At 32.3% G+C, this 21,303-nt stretch overlaps 1 protein-coding gene across 2 annotated transcripts in view; it reads right to left on the reverse strand.

Annotated features, from left to right (window-relative positions):
- Positions 1 to 8,637: 8,637 nt before the first annotated feature.
- Positions 8,638 to 21,303, reverse strand: part of LOC114324306 (clavesin-1) — an 84,720-nt gene continuing 72,054 nt past the window's right edge. For both annotated transcript variants that reach the window (XM_050646274.1, XM_028272118.2), the window contains 3 exons: positions 20,681 to 20,837; positions 17,234 to 17,538; positions 8,638 to 11,609 (listed from right to left, as the gene is read on the reverse strand). In XM_050646274.1, the coding sequence (XP_050502231.1) occupies positions 11,430 to 11,609; positions 17,234 to 17,538; positions 20,681 to 20,837 (642 nt within the window). In that variant the 3' untranslated portion in view covers positions 8,638 to 11,429. The remainder of the gene's footprint in view (positions 11,610 to 17,233; positions 17,539 to 20,680; positions 20,838 to 21,303) is intronic.

Genomic DNA, 21,303 nt, shown 5'->3' on the forward strand with positions numbered 1-21,303 from the left:
CAGTATTTTTTTCTTTTGTTGAAGTGTCCAATATTGGTATAAAGTGTTCTGAGATTTAATTTAGACATGCCAACTCAACTTTTAAACAGGTTGTTAACTGGGCAATTTACAATTTTTCTTTACCTAATTTTCTTTTCCACGTGTCTTTAACAAGTTTTTATTATTCAATGCTTATTAACTTTATTATCGAAATATTGAATGTTTTATGAAATATTAACTTAATGATGTCTATAAAAATTCCTTTTCCTTTCCATTTAAAATTAGTACTAGCAATTCTATGGAATTTGCACATTTCATTACGAACTGCTTTATGATTATTTGTTTGCCTGTAAATAATAGAAAATATAAATAGAATAAATATCAATATACTTTGTTTTTAAAAAACTATTATTACAAAAGTCTAGACAGATGAAAAAACCAGTCAAAAAAATATTTTGTCTTATTAGTCCAGGAACCTAAGCTTTTCACCTCGCAATTTTTACAGAATGGATCAATTTGCTTGAAAATTTGAGAATAAGTAGTGGATAGTCCATGGATCAAAATCTATATGATGCCGATAGGCGCTTTTAACATGGGGGTGGTTGCTACCCCATCTCGGGGGTGGAAATTTTTTATTATATTTTGACCGAAAAAGTTAATAAAAACATTCATTCTAAGCAAAATTGTTCCATACATTTTTTTGATAAAATTAATAGTTTTTGATTTATTCGCTATCGAAAGTGTTAGTTTTATATCTAAAAAATCAATGTTTTTCGAAGGTATACTCATTTACGATTCACTAAATTGTTGCCGTAGAAGAAATTTTAACAAACCAAGTTCTTGGAAATTAAATTACCTACAATTTCATATTTAAACATTTTTTCGTATCTCTGATACTAATCTTTCTATTCTAAAGAAAATGGCATTTTTTACCAAATTGCAAACATTCGTTATTCACTTTAAGCTTCAGTTTTTTAAAGCCAGTCAAACTTCTAGAATCTAATAATAATATATAAGTATAGAAGAATAAATAAGGCCAATGACTAAAAACACCACTAACTTACATTATTATACTTCCAATTGGATTTCTCCATTTTTTTTTTCAAAAAATATATTGATTTTTTAACCATAACTTTTTTATTTTTTATCTTGGAAATTTTGTTAAAAAAGAATTTTGTAGGTAATTACAAGATCTATAAGGCTATTAATATTAAATCCTTTTCAAATTCTCAGTCACAAAAAGAGGTGGCATTGAAAGGGTTGGTAAAGGTGGTTTTTGCATGATATTACAAGTTTTAATTGTCAACAGCTCACTCAATTTTTGCCGTAAATAAAATTTTGCAAGCCAAGTTCTTGGGAATTAAATAAGCTACAATTTCATATTTAAATATTTTTTCGTATCTCTGATGATAATCTTTCTATTCTGAAGAAAAGGGCATTTTTTACCAAACTACAAAACTCGTTATTCGCTTTTAACTCCATTTTTTTTAAACTTATTAAGCTAAGCCGATCAAACTTCTAGAACCTATTATACTACATTCGCTCTCGCGAGATTTTTTTTGACACTGACGTTAGTAATTTCTTTTTTGAAAAATTCAGTTGTCAGAAGTGACTGGAAATTACTACAAAACCAACGCACCTGCTCATATCCAATATTATTAATAGTAAACAGACATAAAAATAATATAAACCTTACGCCAATCAATATTTATTTATTTAAATGATTATAATGTATTGATAGCAAATGAGAAAATTATTTATTGTACAAAATAAAAATATTTTGTAAAAATAAACTTCACAAAATTTTATGAGATTAGTAGACACTCCCACTATTTCTAATAATTCTTCTTTTTTTAATGAAAGATTAAGTTAATTTGAGTTGATTTTAGCAGTTAATAGTGTGAGGTAGGAATTTTTGTGTTGTACGTTTCCTATTCCGAATGTCTCAAAAAAAATCTCGCGAGAGCGAATGTAGTATAACAATACATACATCAAGAAAACCAAATCAGGTCAATGACAAATTCTAATTAGGGTGGTGATTAGGGGGTTATTTACGATCACTTTTTTGCTGAAAAAAAATAGGGACTGACATCCTTTTCATTATAAGTCACTTAATTCTTTTAGCTAGAGAGTTTTTTTATTTTTGAAGGTACATATTTTTAAATACTTTAAATTAGTTTCAACAAGTTGTCCTCAAAAAATGCATAGTTTTCCCGTCCTTTGACTTTGAAACTACAATATTTAGCATTTGACGAAGAAGAGCTAACATATAATAAAGTATAGCTCGATTACTATTGGTCTTAAAGAAAATAAAAAAACGGTTTTGTTTATTTTTTTAAAAGGTACATTTTTGTTAAGTAAAGTTGTTTTGATAAAACGAAAACTTTTTAAGTTATTAGCACAAAACTGATTAAAAACATTGATATTTTCGATATAAAACTAACACTTTCGATAGCGAATAAATCGAAAACTGTTAATTTTATCAAAAAAATGTATAGACCGTTTTTGCTTATAATGAATGTTTTTACCAACTCTTTCGGTCAAAATATAATAAAATTTCCACCCCCGAGATGGGGTGTCAACCACCCCCATGGTAAAAGCGCCTTTGACGCTTTTATCCTTAGACTATCCACTACTTATTCTCAAATTTTCAAGCAAATCGATCCATTCTGTAAAAATTGCGAGGTTTTGTACTACTTTAAGCTTCATTACTTGGACTATATTTCATATAGTCGATTTCAGCGTTCATAATTGTAACCCTGCACCATAAAATTAATATTTTGAATACTTCCTTTATTTCATGAATCAATAATTCTTTCTCGCTAATTTAGGATTGAGAAAAACCAACAGAATTTACCTACGATGTTACATAGGTTTTGAGAAAGAGAGATATTATAAAACTTTATTAGACATTATGAATAGTAAGTTCCATTCAGATCTCTCTTGCGCCCTTCTTCTCCATTGTCTTATGTTCGTCATGTTTTTGTTGTTTTTGTATCTTCTTGTCTGTGCACATCTCCCAGCCATGACAGTCTTTAACTTTTCCCCAATCTGACAACATCGTACCCCTCATTTAATTCGTTAAGTTTGTCGTTCCTACTGATTCTCCATATGCGGTCCTCCACTTGCACCGAACCGTATACCTTTCTCAGTATCAAAAATAAATAGCCATTTTCAATTTCGTTGCAACACAAAACTACAGCCGCATCATATTCTAGTTCAATCAGAGAGTGCAGCAAGCACCTCTACCGGTTTCGGAACTTATTAGTCTCTCATCAGGAGGCACATATGCTGCTCTCCCTGACCCAACCAGGACAAATCCCGGCATGCAGTTACGGATTACAACGAACGAAATGGCAGGGATGCCCTAGCGGCAACTGCTTGTAAAAGACTAAGTTTTTAATCTAATAGCACATAAAATAATACTAAAAATATTACTCTACATCCCACCAGATTGAAAACAATGGGAACCTTCTCTGGTTACACCTCCGAGGCTTCTAAAATCCGTAACTGCACACTGGGGTTTGTTCTGGTTGGGTCAGAGAGAGCAGCATATGTGCCTCCTGATGAGAGACTAATAAGTTTCGAAACCGGTAGAGGTGCTTGCTGCACTCTCTGACTGAACTAGAATATGATGCGGCTGTAGTTTTGTGTTGCAACGAAATTGAAAATGGTTATTCATTTTTGATTTACATGTTTACTCTGATTGGAGTACGAAGGGAACCATTCTCGTTGGAACTTTACCGCGCTGAGCAGATGGGACGTGAATTATAATTTGTAAAATTCCCTCATCTTCTTTAGCCTCAGCATCCGTTATGGCTTGCAAATTTAGAAGCCTCGGAGGTGTAACCAGAGAAGGTCCCCATTGTTTTCAATCTGGTGAGATGTAGAGTAATATTTTTAGTGTTATTTTATGTGCTATTAGATTGAAAACTTAGTCTTTCTCAGTATCTTCCTCTCGAATGTCTTGATTTGGGCTCCATATTTTTTTGTCATTATTCACAACCATGGGTTACTACAGGTTTAATCAATGTTCTGTAGATAGTCATTTTATTTCGTTTGTCTAATAAATTCGATGTCATCAATGTTTTGATCTATCTATCTATCTGATTTTATCTGCTCGGGTACAAAGAAGGAGCCTCCAGGAAGATAACAGTATCAATGAGACCACTGCAATCAGGCATATCCTGGGAAATGATTAGTTCATTAATCGGCTAACGATTCAACTACCAATTTAACATGGTTTTGTCAAATCGGCCCTTTTCAGAACAAACTATTTTAATAAAGTCAATAAATATTAAAGGCATATCTATAGATAAGGAAATTTTACTATGAGACAAAAATATTTTCTAAATACAAATATTACCTGCTTCTAGTGCAGGAAACACATGAAGGGCTGAATTCTCCCAAACCTAGGATATTGGGTATGACGATGATCACTGGAAGACTAGTGCAGCACATAAGATCGAATGAAATTTACTGTTTTCTGAATCAGATGGAATTAAAACAAAGATGAAGGGTTTTTTGGATCGTTACACCACATGATAAATATGGAAGTGCTATATTTGCCCGACCTAGCTTGAACATCTGCTATCAATGGCCTTAACAACAAAGAAAATATTATGTTGTGGAGAGAACTTGCAGATTGAGATGAGCTAGTAAGAATGAAGGATGGAAAGTTAACATTTAAGTTAATCAAATGGAGACCAAGAACTTCTTGTTCATGTACATGCCCTTTCAGAACCTTGGTTACCATCTTAGCTATCTTAATTGTATTTACTGTCTCCCTAAATAGCATGCTTGTATCAATATCATACCAATTTCGCAAACATTTCAACCATGAAGTCTTTCTTCGTATTGGACTGCGTTTGCTTGCTATCTATTTTCCCTTGCCTAATATTTTATAGCATCCTATACTTGAGACCTCTCATTACATGTCCTAAATACACCAGCTTTCTTTTCTTGATGCTTTTTATAATATCAGTAGTCTTGCTAGAGACATTCTAGTATTGTAGAATTTCGAATCTTCTCCACCCAAGATACTTTAAAAATTCTTCTATAGCACCACATTTCGATCGCTTTTATTCACAATCCAAGACTCGACACCATAAAGTAAGACCAAGAACACGTAGCAGCAAAGTAGGCGGATCTGGATAATTGGATCTGGAGTATTTTGGTTTTTCGTATGTTCAGATTACGACCTGCTTCCTTACAGCTCGCAACGACACTGTAAAGTAATGTTTGCAGATTTTCTTGAGTAGAAGAGAACTTGAGTAAAGTACTGTGTCATCTGCATAGGCAGAAAGTGCATTTTTGAAAATCCTCTTGAAGTAAACGTTAAAAAGCAGGGACGAAAAGAGGCATCCCTGCCGTACTCCTCTTTTAATATTAAGAGCCTGTGATTCCAAGTTTCCAAACCGTCTGCTAAAACTGATGTTATTTAATTCCAATAGAATTTGCAATTGTGCGAATTTCCATGCCATCCCAGCCAATGTCTCTTAGAACTTCCCTCATAGTCCAAGTAATGAAGCTTAAAATAGGTCAAAACCTCGCAATTTTTACAGAATAGATCGATTTGCTTGAAAATTTGAGAATAAGTAGTGAATAGTCCAAGGATCAAAATCTATATCATGCTGAAAGGCGCTTTTACCATGGGGGTGGTTGTCACCCTATCTCGGGGGTGGAAATTCTTTATTATATTTTGACCGCAAAAGTTAGTAAAAACATTCATTCTAAGCAAAAAACGTTCTATACATTTTTTTGATAAAATTAATAGTTTTCGATTTATTCGCTATCGAAAATGTTAGTTTTATATCGAAAAAATCAATGTTGTTAATAAGTTTTCGGCAATAACTCCAAAAGTTTTCGTTTTATCAAAACAACTTTACTTAACAAAAATGTACCTTTTGAAACAATAAACAAAACCGTTTCTTTTAATTTTTTTAAGACCAATAGTAATCGAGCTATACATTATTAAATGTTAGCTCTTCTTCGTCAAATGCTCAATACTGTAGTTTCAAAGTCAAAAGACGGGAAAACTATGCATTTTTCGAGGATAACTTGTTCAGACTAATTTAAAGAATTTTAAAATATCTATTTCCAGAAATAAAAACAAAGTCTTTAGCTCAAAAATTAAGTGACATATATTGAAAAGAATGTTAGTCCCTACTTTATTCAGCGAAAAAGTGATCCGAAGCAACCTCCTAATCACCACCCTAATTAAAATTAGTCATTAGTCTTATTTGGTCTTCTTTATTTTTATATTATTAATGGGTTCTAGAAGTTTGACCGGCTTAGAATGATTAGTTTAAAAAAAAAATGGAGTTAGAAGCGAATAACGAATTTTTGTAGTTTGGAAAAAAATGGCATTTTCTTCAGAATAGAATGATTAGCATCAGAGATACGAAAAAATGTTTAAATATTAACTTGTAGCTAATTTAATTTTCAAGAAACTGGTTTGCAAAAATTTTTACTACAGCAAAAATTGAATGAGCTATCGATAATTAAAACTTGTAATAACATGCAAAAACCACCTTTACCAACCCTTTCAAAGTCACCTCTTTTTGCGACTGAGAATTTTAAAAAGAATTAATATTAATAGGCTTATATACCTTATAAAAACCAACAAAATTCTTTTTTGCCAAATTTTCTAAGATAAAAAATAGATAAGTTACGGTTAAAAAATCAATATATTTTTTTGAAAAAAAAAGAGGAGAAATCCAATTGGAAGCATAATAATGTAAGTTAGCGGTGTTTTTAGTCATTAGCTTTATTCATTCTTCTTTATTTATGTATTATTAATATATTCTAGAAGTTTGACTGGCTTAGAACGATTAGTTTTAAAAAAACCGGAGTTAAAAGCGAATAACGAATTTTTGTAGTTTGGTAAAAATGTCGATTTCTTCAGAATAGAAAGATTAGCATCAGAGATACGAAAAAATCTTTAAATATGAAATTGTAGGTTATTTAATTCCCAAGAAATTGGTTTGAGAAAATTTTTTTACGGCAAAAATTGAGTGAATCGTAAATTAGTATATTATTGAAAAACACTTATTTTTTCGATATAAAACTAACACTTTCGATAGCGAATAAGTCGAAAACTATTCATTTTATCAAAAAAATGTATAGAACATTTTTTGCTTAGAATGAATGTTTTTATCAACTTTTGCGGTCAAAATATAATAAAAAATTTCCACCGCCGGGATGGGGTGGCAACCACCCCCATGGTAAAAGCGCCTTTCGGCATCATATAGATTTTAATCCTTGGACTATCCACTACTTGTTCTCAAATTTCCAAGCAAATCGATCCATTCTGTAAAAATTGCGAGGTGAAAAGCTTCAGTTCCTGGACTATCAATACAGAGAGCTTAACACGATCAAATGCTTTTTGGAAGTCAACAAAACAACAGTACACGTCTACATATATATCAAATCTTTGAGCAAATACGTTCATCCCAAACAATACCTCTCTCGTTCCGAACCCGTTAATTAAACCACACCGTGTGTGGCTTAGGTATTCCTCACATTTCTTATAGTGATACGACCATGATGTATTAGGTACCTGTTGAAAAATTTTCAATAAATAGCTTAATAAACTGATGCTTCTATAATCAGCCGGAATCTAATCTAGATTTTTGCTGTTGTCTTTTTAGGTAGAGCTATGAACAATGAATTGGAATTAGGCAATCCAAACCACGTGATTTTTAATGACAGGACGTATGGCAGGCAATTCAGCGTTGCCAGAGTTGTTAAAATTGTACCAATTTGATACAATTAACAACCAAACTTTTGATACTAAAGTCTCCTAAAGTAAAAACCTAAAATTTTGTGACATAAGAAATTTGCTTCAAATAATATTAAACGACGTTTTTTTAAGTTTTTGTACAAAATGTGTTGGTTTAGTACTTTGTGTCACTATTCCAGTCATTCCGGTGCATTTACAAAAATTTCTCTGGCAACACTGCACACAAGCGATTTTATTGGATACTTTATTTAAATTAAAATTTCAAATTTAAGATACAATGTGGTATTACTAAGTACCTAAAATAATAAAATATATATTACCCCGATGATTTTACCTAAAATCTATTTTAGGGATGCTCAATATTATTTTTTATTAAACTTATAAAACATAAAATTTGTTAACCTAGCTTTCTTCAATCTTCCAAATTACTTAGTTAAAACTTTTTAACTACTTATTAAAGTTTATTGACGTAAGCAATATTTGTTACTATGTCACAGAAGTATTTAGCAATACTTACATGGACATAAAATACGAAAATTACTTTAAAATACTAAAATAACACTATACTATCATATGCCTTCAATGTATTGCATGCCAATCGCCAGACATATTGGAATAGTTTGACAGATCGTTGGATTCCCTAATTGGACCAACCTTTAGGACCAATCGTGTGTGATTGATTTCAAATTTCATTAAGACCTGTCGCTTAGCCATTTTTTGATGATTTAACGGCCAAGAACAGATAAACGGAACAGAGGAAAACCACATACACGATGTCCTAGGAAAGCTTGGGGAAAAATTGGATCCAAACTGCACAGATCTGTACACTCTGGATACAAACAGGGAAATAGATGGCCTGTCTTTCAGTGGAATTCAATCGGACTGATGATGGTGATGAATAAAAATATATAACGTTAGAAAAATATCATTTATTTACAAAACAAGAAATATACATCACAATTATTTTTAAAAAAATTTGGTTAGGCGCTTAATATTTCTAAAATAGTATTAAAAACAACAGTTTGAAGAAAAAGTGTGTGCAAGTATGTTTAAAATTAAAAATTTAAGTAAAAATTTAAAATAACCTAATCTAGCAGCTACCACTGCCATAACCTAGGACATAACAATATAAGAAAATAGTATTTTACATTTTTTTCATTATGCTATAGTTTCATTCTTCAGTATGACATCTTCAAGCAGAAAAATGATCAAATTATTCTGCGCAAAGAATATCAGACTGTAAAAATTATCACTAATTAAATACTTATCTTACAACAAACTTTAACATATAAGAAAATGTTTCTAAAACTCAAAATATAGTCTTAACCAGTCTTTGGTCATGGAATAATATGGAATGTTCAGTACGGAATATTTGGTGATTTTTTTAATATATATTGGTATAAATAATAATATAAAAGTTAAAAAAAGTATATTCGTATATAACAGCCCATTTCCCAACGTTTCCTTGTAAAATAAATCAAAATAGAGAAATGAATGCACCTTCATTAAAAAATTGTCGTATGTGTTTTTGGAAACGATTATTAGGTATTGACCAGGGCGCATCTGTAAAAATATTAGTACATTTGGACGTTGAGAGGTGACTCAAATTTTTTTGCAGAAATTGCTTGAAAATAACTTAAATAATAATATTTTAGTTATCCTCCCTCTCAAAATGGTCCGGAACATTGTTTAAATAATCAAAATATCAAAAAATGAAGGAAAAATTCGATTTTTTTCTTCGTTTTTTGATTACAACTTTAAGAGTATTCATTTCCGAGAAAAGTTGTATTGACATAAAAGTTGTGTAATTAAATTTCCTACAATATAGAGTTGGTTGGAAATTTAAAAAATAGTCACCTTTGTTGCAAAATAGCAATAATTGGGAAAAAACTGTACAAAAACAAGTATTCGCATTTTACGTTTTTCAACCATTTATGCTAAACTTTGGAACTTCAAATTTCACCCAGAAAAACTATATGATAGATTTAAGCAATACTGTGAATTTCATTAAGATCGGTTCAATAGATTTTGCAAAATAAATTTTGCAATCCAGCTTTCGCAAAAAAAATTCAATTTTTCAAACTGTTACAGGACTAAAAATAAAGCAGATTATAGCACATTGAAATTTTTTTGCTTATAGAAAAATGTACTGTACCTTTCATTTGCAATTTGCAAAACTAAAATCGATTAACCACCACGGCGTCAGGAATTTTTTAAAATAAACATTAATTATTGGTGTTGCGCGCAGGACACCGGATAGTTTGCTCTGATTGGGCATTACAATGACCTTTGATAATTATTGATACATTTTAATTTTTATTACATTTCGATATAAATAAATAAATTTGTTTATTGCAAAATAAAAACACATACTCTATCCTTTGAAATAACACTTTTTTTAGCAAAAACTTTCTTTGTTCATATATTTTAACTTGAGAATAAAAGTTTATTATTTTTAAACATATAAAATGTTTTAAACAATATTTCACAAACAATAATAAAATTAGTTTGATTTTTGTGGAATTAAAATATTAAAATACAACAAAATATAGAGTAAGAAAATAATATATTAGATGAAGATTGGAAGAAATTTTGGTGGAAATCAACTTCATGTGAATCGAACACCGCTGTCCTGCGCGTAGCACCAATAATTAATGTTTATTTAAAAAAATTCCTAACGCCGTGGTAGTTAATCGATTTTAATTTTGCAAATTGCAAATGAAAGGTACAGTACACTTCTATAAGCAAAAAAAATTTCAACTTGCTATCTGCTTTATTTTCAGTTCTGTAACATTTTGAAAAAATGAATTGTTTTTGCGAAAGCTGGATTGCAAAATTTATTTTGCAAAATCTATTGAACCAATCTTAATGAAATTTATAGTATTATTTTACTGTATCATAAAGTTTTTCTGGGTGAAATATGAAGGTTATAATTGTAGCATAAATAGTTCAAAAAACGTAAAATGCGAATACTTGTTTTTGTATGGTTTTTTTCGCAATTATTGCTATTTTGCAACAAGTGTGACTATTTTTTCAACTTTTAACTAATTCTATATTGTAGAAAATTTAATTACGCAACTTTTATGTCAGTACATCTTTTCTGGGAAATGAATACTTTTAAAATTATAATCAAGAAACGAAGAAAAAAATCGAATTTTTCCTTCATTTTTTGACATTTTAATTATTTAAACAATGTTCCGGACCTTTTTGAGAGGGAGGATAACTCAAATATTATTATTTGAGTTATTTTCAAGCAATTTCTGCAAAAAAATTTGAGTCACCTCTCAACGTCCATCTCAAAACAGATGGGCCCTGGACTAGTATGCCATTCTTGTCAAAATTCGTATTGAGTGTAACTAGAGAATTCACATACATAGATGGCAATGCACTCAGTGGCGAAAATATGTCAGTTGTCAAAACTGACCATTTTTTTTTTAATTCAACATTAAATCGTTGCCTTATCTTTTCTTACGTGAGCTAAGTTACAAAAATTATGTCTTTTTAATGTGACGACAAAAATGCGACATGATGTTTTTTATGCCCATTTTAATTTTAGCTTATCGACTAATTTTTTTCGAAAAATTTATACAACTGAATATTAAAACAAAAATTAACATTATTTATGATTAAGAAACGTTTTACAAAGAAACATTTGGGGAAATTTTTTAACGAAGACTTAGGAAGGACAACACCCTTTTTCCGCTTATTACTTTTTGTATCCAAAGGTGCTCATCAACTTCATGTGGTCCATGTGGTCTTCGATGACAGGATACCAGTCTTTGCCGGAATAGTCAATGGCTGGCAGTTCTCCATCGTAGTTCTTGGGCAAGTGTGATGGTGCCATATACTTGTGAAGAGAGGACATTTTCTTTCCGTGGAAGAAGATCTGCAATTAGAAAATAATGAAATAGTAACTGTGAAGTATTCAGTAGAATATGCAATTTCTAATTAAAAAAATCAGAAGGCTGTTAGATCAGCTGGTACAAGCACAGAAGCCCTTAAGCTCTTAAATACGAAACCCACAATACACACCACAAAAACCACGTGGGGTGGCTTTTGGTCGGAAAAACTGAAAACACCCTATTTGGGCAAGATTCAGGAACAAGAAGACGTAGATCTCCTTAATCTGCAAATCTTATGTTGTTAATAGTTACTCCGTTAATTATTATTCCTTCACTTTCAAATAGCAATGCTTCTTCAAAAATGGATTCACTATTTATACACATTGAATGGTAATAGAGATATAATACATCTATTACAATCTAAATTATTATCTACATATTACAATTTGTGCTCTTGATTCCAGTAAATGTTGGTTATTATTCTTACGTCCATTTCCTCTACATTTTTTTTCTTTATAATTTGGAATAATTTTTCATATCTTGTTTTGTCATATCTTTTCAACGCCTCTCTGATTCCTAGTTCGTTTCTAAACCCACACTAACCATCATATATTCCTTCTTTCGGTTTTTTAATTATACGACCATGTATTATTTCAAGAATGATTTGAAAATAGGGATGGGAAAAACCTACCGGTTATAACCTAATACCGGTTTTTTTATTACGCAATAATCGGCAGTGCCGGTTTATCCACTGGGCGCTTGGGGCGGGCGCCCAGGGGCCCGGGCCCCGGAGGGGCCCGAAAGGACCCGTTTCTTTTATTAATAAAAAAAATAAAGTTTGCTAAATAATCTAGGTACATATTTTCCGTAATAGAGAAAACGACGACCAAATACCTGTGATTTCAAAATAGTCTGATTTTAAGACTGATGACTTTATAAGAACTGTGATAACTTTTAATCCAAAAAGTAATTCCTTAGAAAATTGGAAAAAATGCATGAAGCTGGAGACAAAGCTTATTATAGAAGATTATATAGAGCTAAATGAAAGCAACTTTTATAGAATAAAACCCAATGAAGGTAAAGAGAAGAGTTGAAAGGCTGATATATGACGGAAGTGTTAAAGGTGTTTATTGTTAACGGTGCAAATTATTTTATATTGAAAAAAATAGTTTAACTGATTTTGGATGTATCCACTGGCAACATTTAAATAGATTACTCAAATCTCACGAAGAAGGTAAATTTCATCTGAACTGTATAGTTATATTAATAACAATAAATTAATGTCATCATTAATTGGAGTTATAGACGCTGGCTTGAAAGAGAAAATAGAACGCGAAGCTGACTATTGGGTAAAGGTCCTAAGAAGAGTTGTTGTCACCATTAAATTATTTGCTTTTCAAGGACAAGCTCTCCGTTGATCCCATGAGGATTTAACGAGTCGTCATAAAGGAAATTACTTAAGTTTTCTTTTGGCCTAATGCCCATTGGCATGGCGATGGTGCTGTATGGATTTTTCCAGTTAGGTACCTAGTGTAGTGTGTGTGTTGAGTAAGTGTCTTGTTACTTTTGCAAAGTCGACGTCATTGTCTTTGCAAAGAGACGCTAATTGTATCCGAACGTCTGCGGTCCCTCCGGTGAGTACCGATCCCACAAGGATAGAAACTATTTTCGTTCATTAATTTATAATAAAAGAAAAATTCTCTACTCTGGTGAGATTCGAACTCACGACCATTTGAGCTTTCGATCCAAAGGTAGGCGCTCTTACCACTGAGCCACAGTACTTTTGACATCTTCTTATCTGAACATTTACAGCGGAATGCGATTAAAGGAAAAGATTCAGTTAGCTGTCTGACAAAATTTGCAATGAATTCCAGTTAAGCAATAATAAAGACAAAAAATTAGCAGTTAAAATTGAAGCCAAGGCAGTGCAGAATAAAATGGATACTTTTGAGACAGCTCTATTGACACTGATTTGGGCAAGAATTTTAAAACGAGTGAATGCAACAAAATTAAATTGACCGTCTACAAAACACTAATAAGACCAGTGCTAACATATGGCTCAGAAACTTGGTCACTTACTCAGAATGACCAAGAACTGCTCAAACGTTTTGAGCGAAACATTTTAATACGAATATATGGTGGCATAAAAGAACAAGGTTTGTGGCGCAGGCGTTACAACTCTAAGTTGTATAGAAATTTTGGAGAACCTGACGTTGTACAATTCATTAAGGAAGCACGCCTTAGATGGATAGGTCATGTAATCAGACGAGAGGAAGATGCCATAGTCAGAAAAATTTTTGATCGAAGAGGGCCGATAGGACAACGAGCAAGAGGAAGACCGAGACTTAGGTACCAAGACAACATAGAAACTGATTTGAAATCTATTGGAATTAGAGCATGGAGAAGAGTTGCCAGAGACAGGGGCGAATGGAGGATTGTTCTGAAGAAGGCTTTGGCTCATAAAGAGCTGTAACGCCACTGATGATGATGATGATGATGATGAATGCAACAAGTAAAACGTTAAAAACTGTGGACTTGAACGTGTCAATTGGAGTAGAATTAATGGCATCTGTTTTGAGCTTTGTTGGAGACGTAAGAACTAACTTAAGCAAAATTGAACTAGAAGCCAAAAATATTTTGGCGAGGATATCTCAAACACATCCTTTAGAATTAACCTTCAGAGAACAAAGAAAAGAGAAACATTTTTCGATGAAGCAGGTGACAGTGAAACATTTTTAAAGGGGCAAGGGAGATTCAGAATTGAAGTATTTTTTAATGTTATATGCGACAATATTACTCAAGATCTTTTAAAGAGAAATGAATGATACAAAGGTGTTACATCAGCTGTTAGATGTTTTTTGAGCTAAATAAGTAAAGAAGGAGTGAAGACGTCAATTGATTATTTATGCGAGAAATATAAAAAAGATGTTGATAAAACCAAAGAGAACTTGCATAATGAAATTGCTCATTTTATAACGTTATGTCAAAATTTAAATAAACATTTTAAACATTTGGTTTGGTGTCATACATCATACAGGATGTAAAAACAATTTTTCCCTATATTTTAACTTTATTGAAAGTTTATTTTACGATACCAATTTCTAATGCATTAGTCGAGCAGTCTTTTTCGGCCCTAAAAAGAATAAAGATATATTTAAGGTCAAATTTGGGTCAAGAAAACCTAGACGCATTATCATTATGGTAGTATAGAAAATGAAGAACTGGAGCAACTGAACGTTGATAGTATTATAATATAGCAGTTGGATAATCTCAAGTCATGAAAAAAAGTGATCTAACTTTTATCTTATGTATTTTTTAGAATATGTTTGTTTGTTTGTCATGCGCTGTTTTGTGGAACTTTTTTTTTATATATTTTTAAATGATTTTTTGGAATATTTTTTTGCTATTCTTTATGTTTGCTTTACAAAATTTATTGTGTAGATTTTACAATAAACATTTATAGTTAATGTATGTGTTTTCTTGTTAAAAACTGATACCGATCAGCAATGAAGGGGGCCCCTAAATATCCAGCGCCCAGGGCCCGAACTTAGGTTAATCCGACACTGATAATCGGTTTTACCGGTTGTTTTTTTGTCCCGGTTATAACCAGTTTTTCATTTTAAAGTGAAAAACCGGATAAGTGGAAAAAATAATGAATTCCGAAAAAAAATCGGAAAATTTTTAATTTCACACGCACGAATGAGAAATTTTAAGCTGACCGAAACCGATTTGACAACATTGATGACTGATTTCTATACTGCTATGGATTGACATCGATTAGAATGGAGTATCGCAAACTAAAGCTCAATATAAATGTAACCTATTGGCTATTGACTAAAAAACCGAAAACCGGTTTTTGGAATAACCGGTTTTTTTGACCGGATATAACTGCCAGGTTAAACCGTAGGTGAAAAAACCCGGTATAACCGAAAACCGGTGTTTTGTCAACAACCGCCATCCCTATTTGAAAACATGACTTATTGCATTGGTGATATTGTTCTGTGTTCACTGCAGAAGGTGGAGAGTATCTAACCATTGTTTCGGTATATGTCTTGTTTTGCATATTGTGTTAAACAAGTCTACTATAATGTCTAAAGGTTTTACCATTAATGCTTTTTAGATGTCTATACTGGGATTTCCTCTTCAAATATTTTTAAAATCCCACGATCTTTTACTTCTACTTCCATCTGTTCTATTCTATCGTCTTTCATGTATTCTGTCCATCTCTTTAATTTTTTCATCAGTATTCAATACTAGTTTCCTATTTGTATCTTTCAGTATTCCCGGTTTTCTTTTTGTATTGTTGTGAATAAATTGTTTCTTTTTGTAGGTACAGTGGAACCCCGATAGGTCGGCACCCGATAATCCGGAAGTCCGGCCAACCCGGACCGATTTTTATCAGACAAACATTTCAAATATAAAAATGTATGTAATATAATATTTGGGAGATGGGTATTTGTGTAATTTGAACTACATATACGATAGTAAAAATGACTCATGGCACACGACGTTCATTGTGTTATCGAAAACAACAGGCACCTGTAGTATCCTTTATTTATTTCAAACTGTCTTAGCATTGTTTAAAAAGACTAAAAGACTATTAAAAATTATTTTTTAAACAATGGTCTTCATTTTCACTGTTATTAAATAACATAACATCGTTGCGTTGAGACCGTATTGTGTGTAGTACAGTCGTATTGTTCGCTTCCGTTCTGTAATCGTTCGTAAATCTATTCAGATTTTGTGTTGGCGTGCTTTTTTTGTCTACGTAATGGCAACAAAACGTAAAAATGTTATAGTGACAATGGAAAAGAAACTAGAAGCATTAGGTAGAATTGATAAAGGCGTAATTTATACGTAATTTAGATGTGTACTGTGCATATATATATTTCATGTTATTTCAATTATAACGGAGTTTATCTGTAAGTATACCGTATTTTATTAATGTTTACCATTTTCTCCGGCTAACCCGGATTTTCGGTAACCCGGATCGGCTGCGGTCCCGATTAATTCGAATTAACGAGGTTCCACTGTATGTGGTTGGTGTCAAAATTTCTTTTTGACGTTTATCTGTGTATGTCTATACTAATACCCACTTTGTATCTTTTTCAGTATTTTGCAGAACTTGTTCTTTAACAGTTATTAATCGATTATTTATTGATGTCATCTATTAGGAATTGTCTTATGAGTGGGCTCCTTAATTTACTTATATCGATGGGTACATTTTTGTTGTTCTTCTGTTTATTATCTTCATTTTGAGCCTAAATTTGGTCACTACTGGATTATGATCTGCAGTGTGGATTTACATATGTGCTGAATGGGTTATAGCACAAAACTTCAGAATTCTGGGGGCGGCAAATTGGTAAAACAATAAAAAATGGCGGGGAGGAGGGTGGCAAATTGTGGATAGCCCAGGGGCGGCAAATCTTCAAATCCGCCTCTGATGATCTGATCATATGTCGGCACTCGGATATGTTTTTGCTGATATAATTGCGTTCCTGTATCTGTGTCTAACTAATGCTTCTATTTGGTTTCTTACAATTCTCTCTTATTGATCTGCTTGTGATTTCAATGTGTATAGTCTTCTCTTTGGTAGTTTAAACAATATATTCGATATAATAAACATCATATAGTTGTATTTTAATATTAAAAAAAATCAATATCTTACCCTGCCCTTCAGCTTTGGTTTCAAGAAAGGCTTGAATAACTGCCACACCATGTTGAACACAAAAGGTTCTTTAACCATATGAACTTCTTTTAATCTCAAAGGCATCGCGTCTTGGATGAAGGTGAGCAAAAGAAGGCTGAAAGCGGGTCCGAGTCCACGAACTTGTTTCATTCCCATACCGTCGTAGTCCATGATAACTACCACTCCTCTAACCTGCGTCTTGGGTTCCAACACGGCCATTTCGTGGATGAGGTAGAACATGCGGAAGATTTGGTCTGACGTTACTTTGGATGGATCCCATGTTTCTAAAAGTTTCAAATAATATAATTAGTGTTGTGTACTAAAAAAAAAAGAAACAACGAAAGCAAAATAATTCTTTCAAACGTAAGTATTACAAATGTTTATTGTTTTTTCTGTCATGACCCTTGGTTCTGAGCTATATTCTTATCTTGCTATTGGTCGTATGATGGTTTTATATATTTTGAATTTGACTTCACTATGGATGTCTTTGGATCAAAACACCTGCGACAGAGATAAGTATGCTTTGTTTGCTTTTACGTCTTTGCTGCTCCTAGCTGTTCTTCTTCTTTAAGTGCCGTCTCTTTTAAGAAGGTTGGCTATCATTACCACTATCTTCACATTTGATAGTGCTGCTCTAAACAGCTGAACAGAGTTACAATTTTACCATTGTCTCAAAGTGTTTAGCTAGGAGATACGTCTTCGACCTATGCTTCTTCTTTCCAATATCTTTCCCTGTATAATGATCTGCAGCAACGCATATCTCCCACCTCTCAATTTTGTGATTCAAAACTTTATTGTTAATAAACTCATTGACCCAACTTATTTTTAATAGTTTTCTATAAGCCCACACCTCAAATACTTCTATTCTGTTATTTATATCCTTTTTTAGCGTCCAAGTCTCTATTCCATATACTAACACAGAAAATACATAATATCTCACTATCCGTACTTTAAGTTGCAGACTCAGATCATTGCTGCAAAGTACTTTTCTCATATTATTGAATGTTGATCGTGCTTTTCCTATACGTGATTTGATCTCCTGTGTATAATCGTTGTTTTTTTTTGTTACGATTGTTCCCAAGTATGTATGTATATCTGTCCACCTTTTAAGCGAGTCCGTCCCTAATCCATAACGTCTCTTGTTGTTGTGTCTTTGCAATGGTAATGAATTTCATATTTTTGATATTTTAAGTAAGTTCGGTCTCTTCACTACTATCTACAATCTTCAATTCAATCGTCAATTCATCCAATTCATCAGAACCTACAATTCTTCAACCGACTCTGCGATTACTAACATATTTGGGCGTATCTAATGTTAACTTCTCCATTAACTTAAATTCTACTTGATGTTTCCTTTAGTGCTTTCCGAACTATCCCTTCATATAGCTTAAAGATCAGCGGAGAAAGTATGCATGCCTGCCTTACCCTTCGTTGTATTTCTCTTTTTTCTGATAGTTCGTCGTCAACCTTTACAGATTCAACTTGATTAAAGTAAAGGTTTAATTTTCTAATATCTTCCATATCTAGATTTTTATCTTGAAGTAGCTGTAGGAGGCGATTATGTAGTACTTTGTCAAATGATTTGTTGTAATCAAGGAAACAGATATAAAGAGGTTGGTTAACATCCATACATCTTTGAGCCAATACATTAAGGACAAACAAGGTCTATCTTTTACCTTTTGCTTTTCTGAAACCAGAGGTGTCATTGTATTGAGTGTTACTAAAATCTTACTCCGGTTTTCTGAAAATCATTTGATGTATAATTCCAAGCTGTCGTTCTCAGTTATCTGCACGACCAGCATGGGAACTGATTTTTAACTTGCATATCCAAATTTTGCAATTTTCGTTGTTTCGTTGCTTGTATTAGGACTTTAGTTTCTCTAAGTTGACGACTAGCCCTATTTCTTTGCATATTATCTTTCAAGCTCCAAGTAAAGCTCTGTGATGTATCTTAAGGTTCGGTGCATCAAGTTTACATCCTCTGTGTACATCAAAATTTGTTTAGACTTATTAAACAATATATTTTTGAGTTCACAGACATTTTTCTGATAAGATATTCCATACATACATATTATATTAAACAGATTCGGGACCAGTTTGTCTCCCTGTTTTAGCTACTTAGTAATCTGGAAGGGATATGTCAATTGATTTTGGACTCGTACTTGCGCTTCTGAGTGAGTCATAGTGGCTTGAACTATTTTTACCAATTTCCTTGGGATACTAAATTTTCTCATAATTAAGTATATTATATCTCTGTTTATGTTGTCATAGGCTTGTCGAGAATCTGCAAAGATTTGGTAGATATTTTTGTCGTATCCAGGCTTTAGCTAATATCTGTTTTACGTTAAATAGCTGGTCAATAGTAGACCGTCCTGGTCTGAATCTGGTCTGGTATTCGCCTATGATTTGCTCTGTGAAGTGACTCAATCTCCTGTTTGTAATCTACATAGAAAGTTAATCTACACTTTGTCAAAACTGGGAATGACTTTGAAAATTCTACAAAAGGCACGCCCATTTGATGCGCAGCAAAATTACAGGAACTATTTTGGTAGGCCTCTTTCTCTCCGAATCCTTTCTCTCTCAGCTCTGTTCTCTCGTCTCTCTCAGACAGGCAACATTTTGAAAGACTTTCCTAGTACATATTGACAAGTCGTACATAAACATACTAAAAAAACTGAAAATGATTTAACAATAAAAAACTGAAAACGTTTGTTTTCTATACTTCCACAAAATTTATTATATCTAAGTGACTACAGCTGTTTCGGCGGAGTGCCTTTCTCAAGTAATATAGTTTACAATGTGTTTGCCTTTTTAATCTTCAACTGAAGAGGTTGAGGAGTGGGGAGCTGTTTGTCTCGAGTTGGTCATTCAGAATTATATCTGTATTTTTCAGTTTATTAATTTCCATAGATTCTAAAAAAGATAGCTTAAGGCCTTTATTTTGAATATGTAGAATTTTAAACTCTTCATTGAAAGAATGATTATGATCTAGAAGGTGAAGTGCGTATGTAGAAGTGTCTGTTTTTCTAGATAATAATCATTCTTTCAATGAAGAGTTTAAAATTCTACATATTCAAAATAAAGGCCTTAAGCTATCTTTTTTAGAATCTATGGAAATTAATAAACTGAAAAATACAGATATAATTCTGAATGACCAACTCGAGACAAACAGCTCCCCACTCCTCAACCTCTTCAGTTGAAGATTAAAAAGGCAAACACATTGTAAACTATATTACTTGAGAAAGGCACTCCGCCGAAACAGCTGTAGTCACTTAGATATAATAAATTTTGTGGAAGTATAGAAAACAAACGTTTTCAGTTTTTTATTGTTAGATAAAATGAACTTCCATCAAGTAACGGTCGAATCCATCAATTATTTGAAAATGATTTATATAAAAATGTGAAAATATATTGTATTTTTAATACCTCCAGCGAAGACGAGAAGCACTCTCCTGCCTTTGTGGTCCAAATTGGTCAGTATATTCACTACGTTATGTTCTGTAAAAGCAGGTTTCTCTTCGTCAGGTAACAAATTTTCTAAAAGGCCTTTATGTTTTTCTTTAAATTCAGCTATTCTCTTCATCTAAAAATTAAAAGGGAAAATAAGTCAAGAAAATAAGTTAAGAAAATAATATGTTGATAAGGCAAGATTCATGAGCAGGGGTCACTCATTTGGTTGTAAGTGAAGAATCTGACCTGACGAAAACACTACCGAAAAATGAGCATTGAGTTTTAAGGATGGTTTAAGGTGGGATATTTTGGTTTCTATTTTGGTCTATGGTCTGAAGGGCAGTAGCGACGCGTGACTTTTTCTAAAGTGTTACCAAACCCAGATGTAAAAAATCTTGTTTAAAAGAACCTCGCAAATATAAGTTTTTCTTTATATTTGGAACAATGTTAATAACAGAATCGTAAAAAGAGGGTTCTATCATTAATCCATTTAAAAAGCGTTAGGTACTCAATGAAAATTAAAGAAAATGACGACACTCGATTTTGCAATTGGGTATTTCTTTGGCATTTTTTAATCCGTTTCATTGTTGAAAAACTTC

This window comes from Diabrotica virgifera, chromosome 3, assembly GCF_917563875.1.
Source record: "Diabrotica virgifera virgifera chromosome 3, PGI_DIABVI_V3a".
Lineage (NCBI taxonomy): Eukaryota > Metazoa > Arthropoda > Insecta > Coleoptera > Chrysomelidae > Diabrotica > Diabrotica virgifera.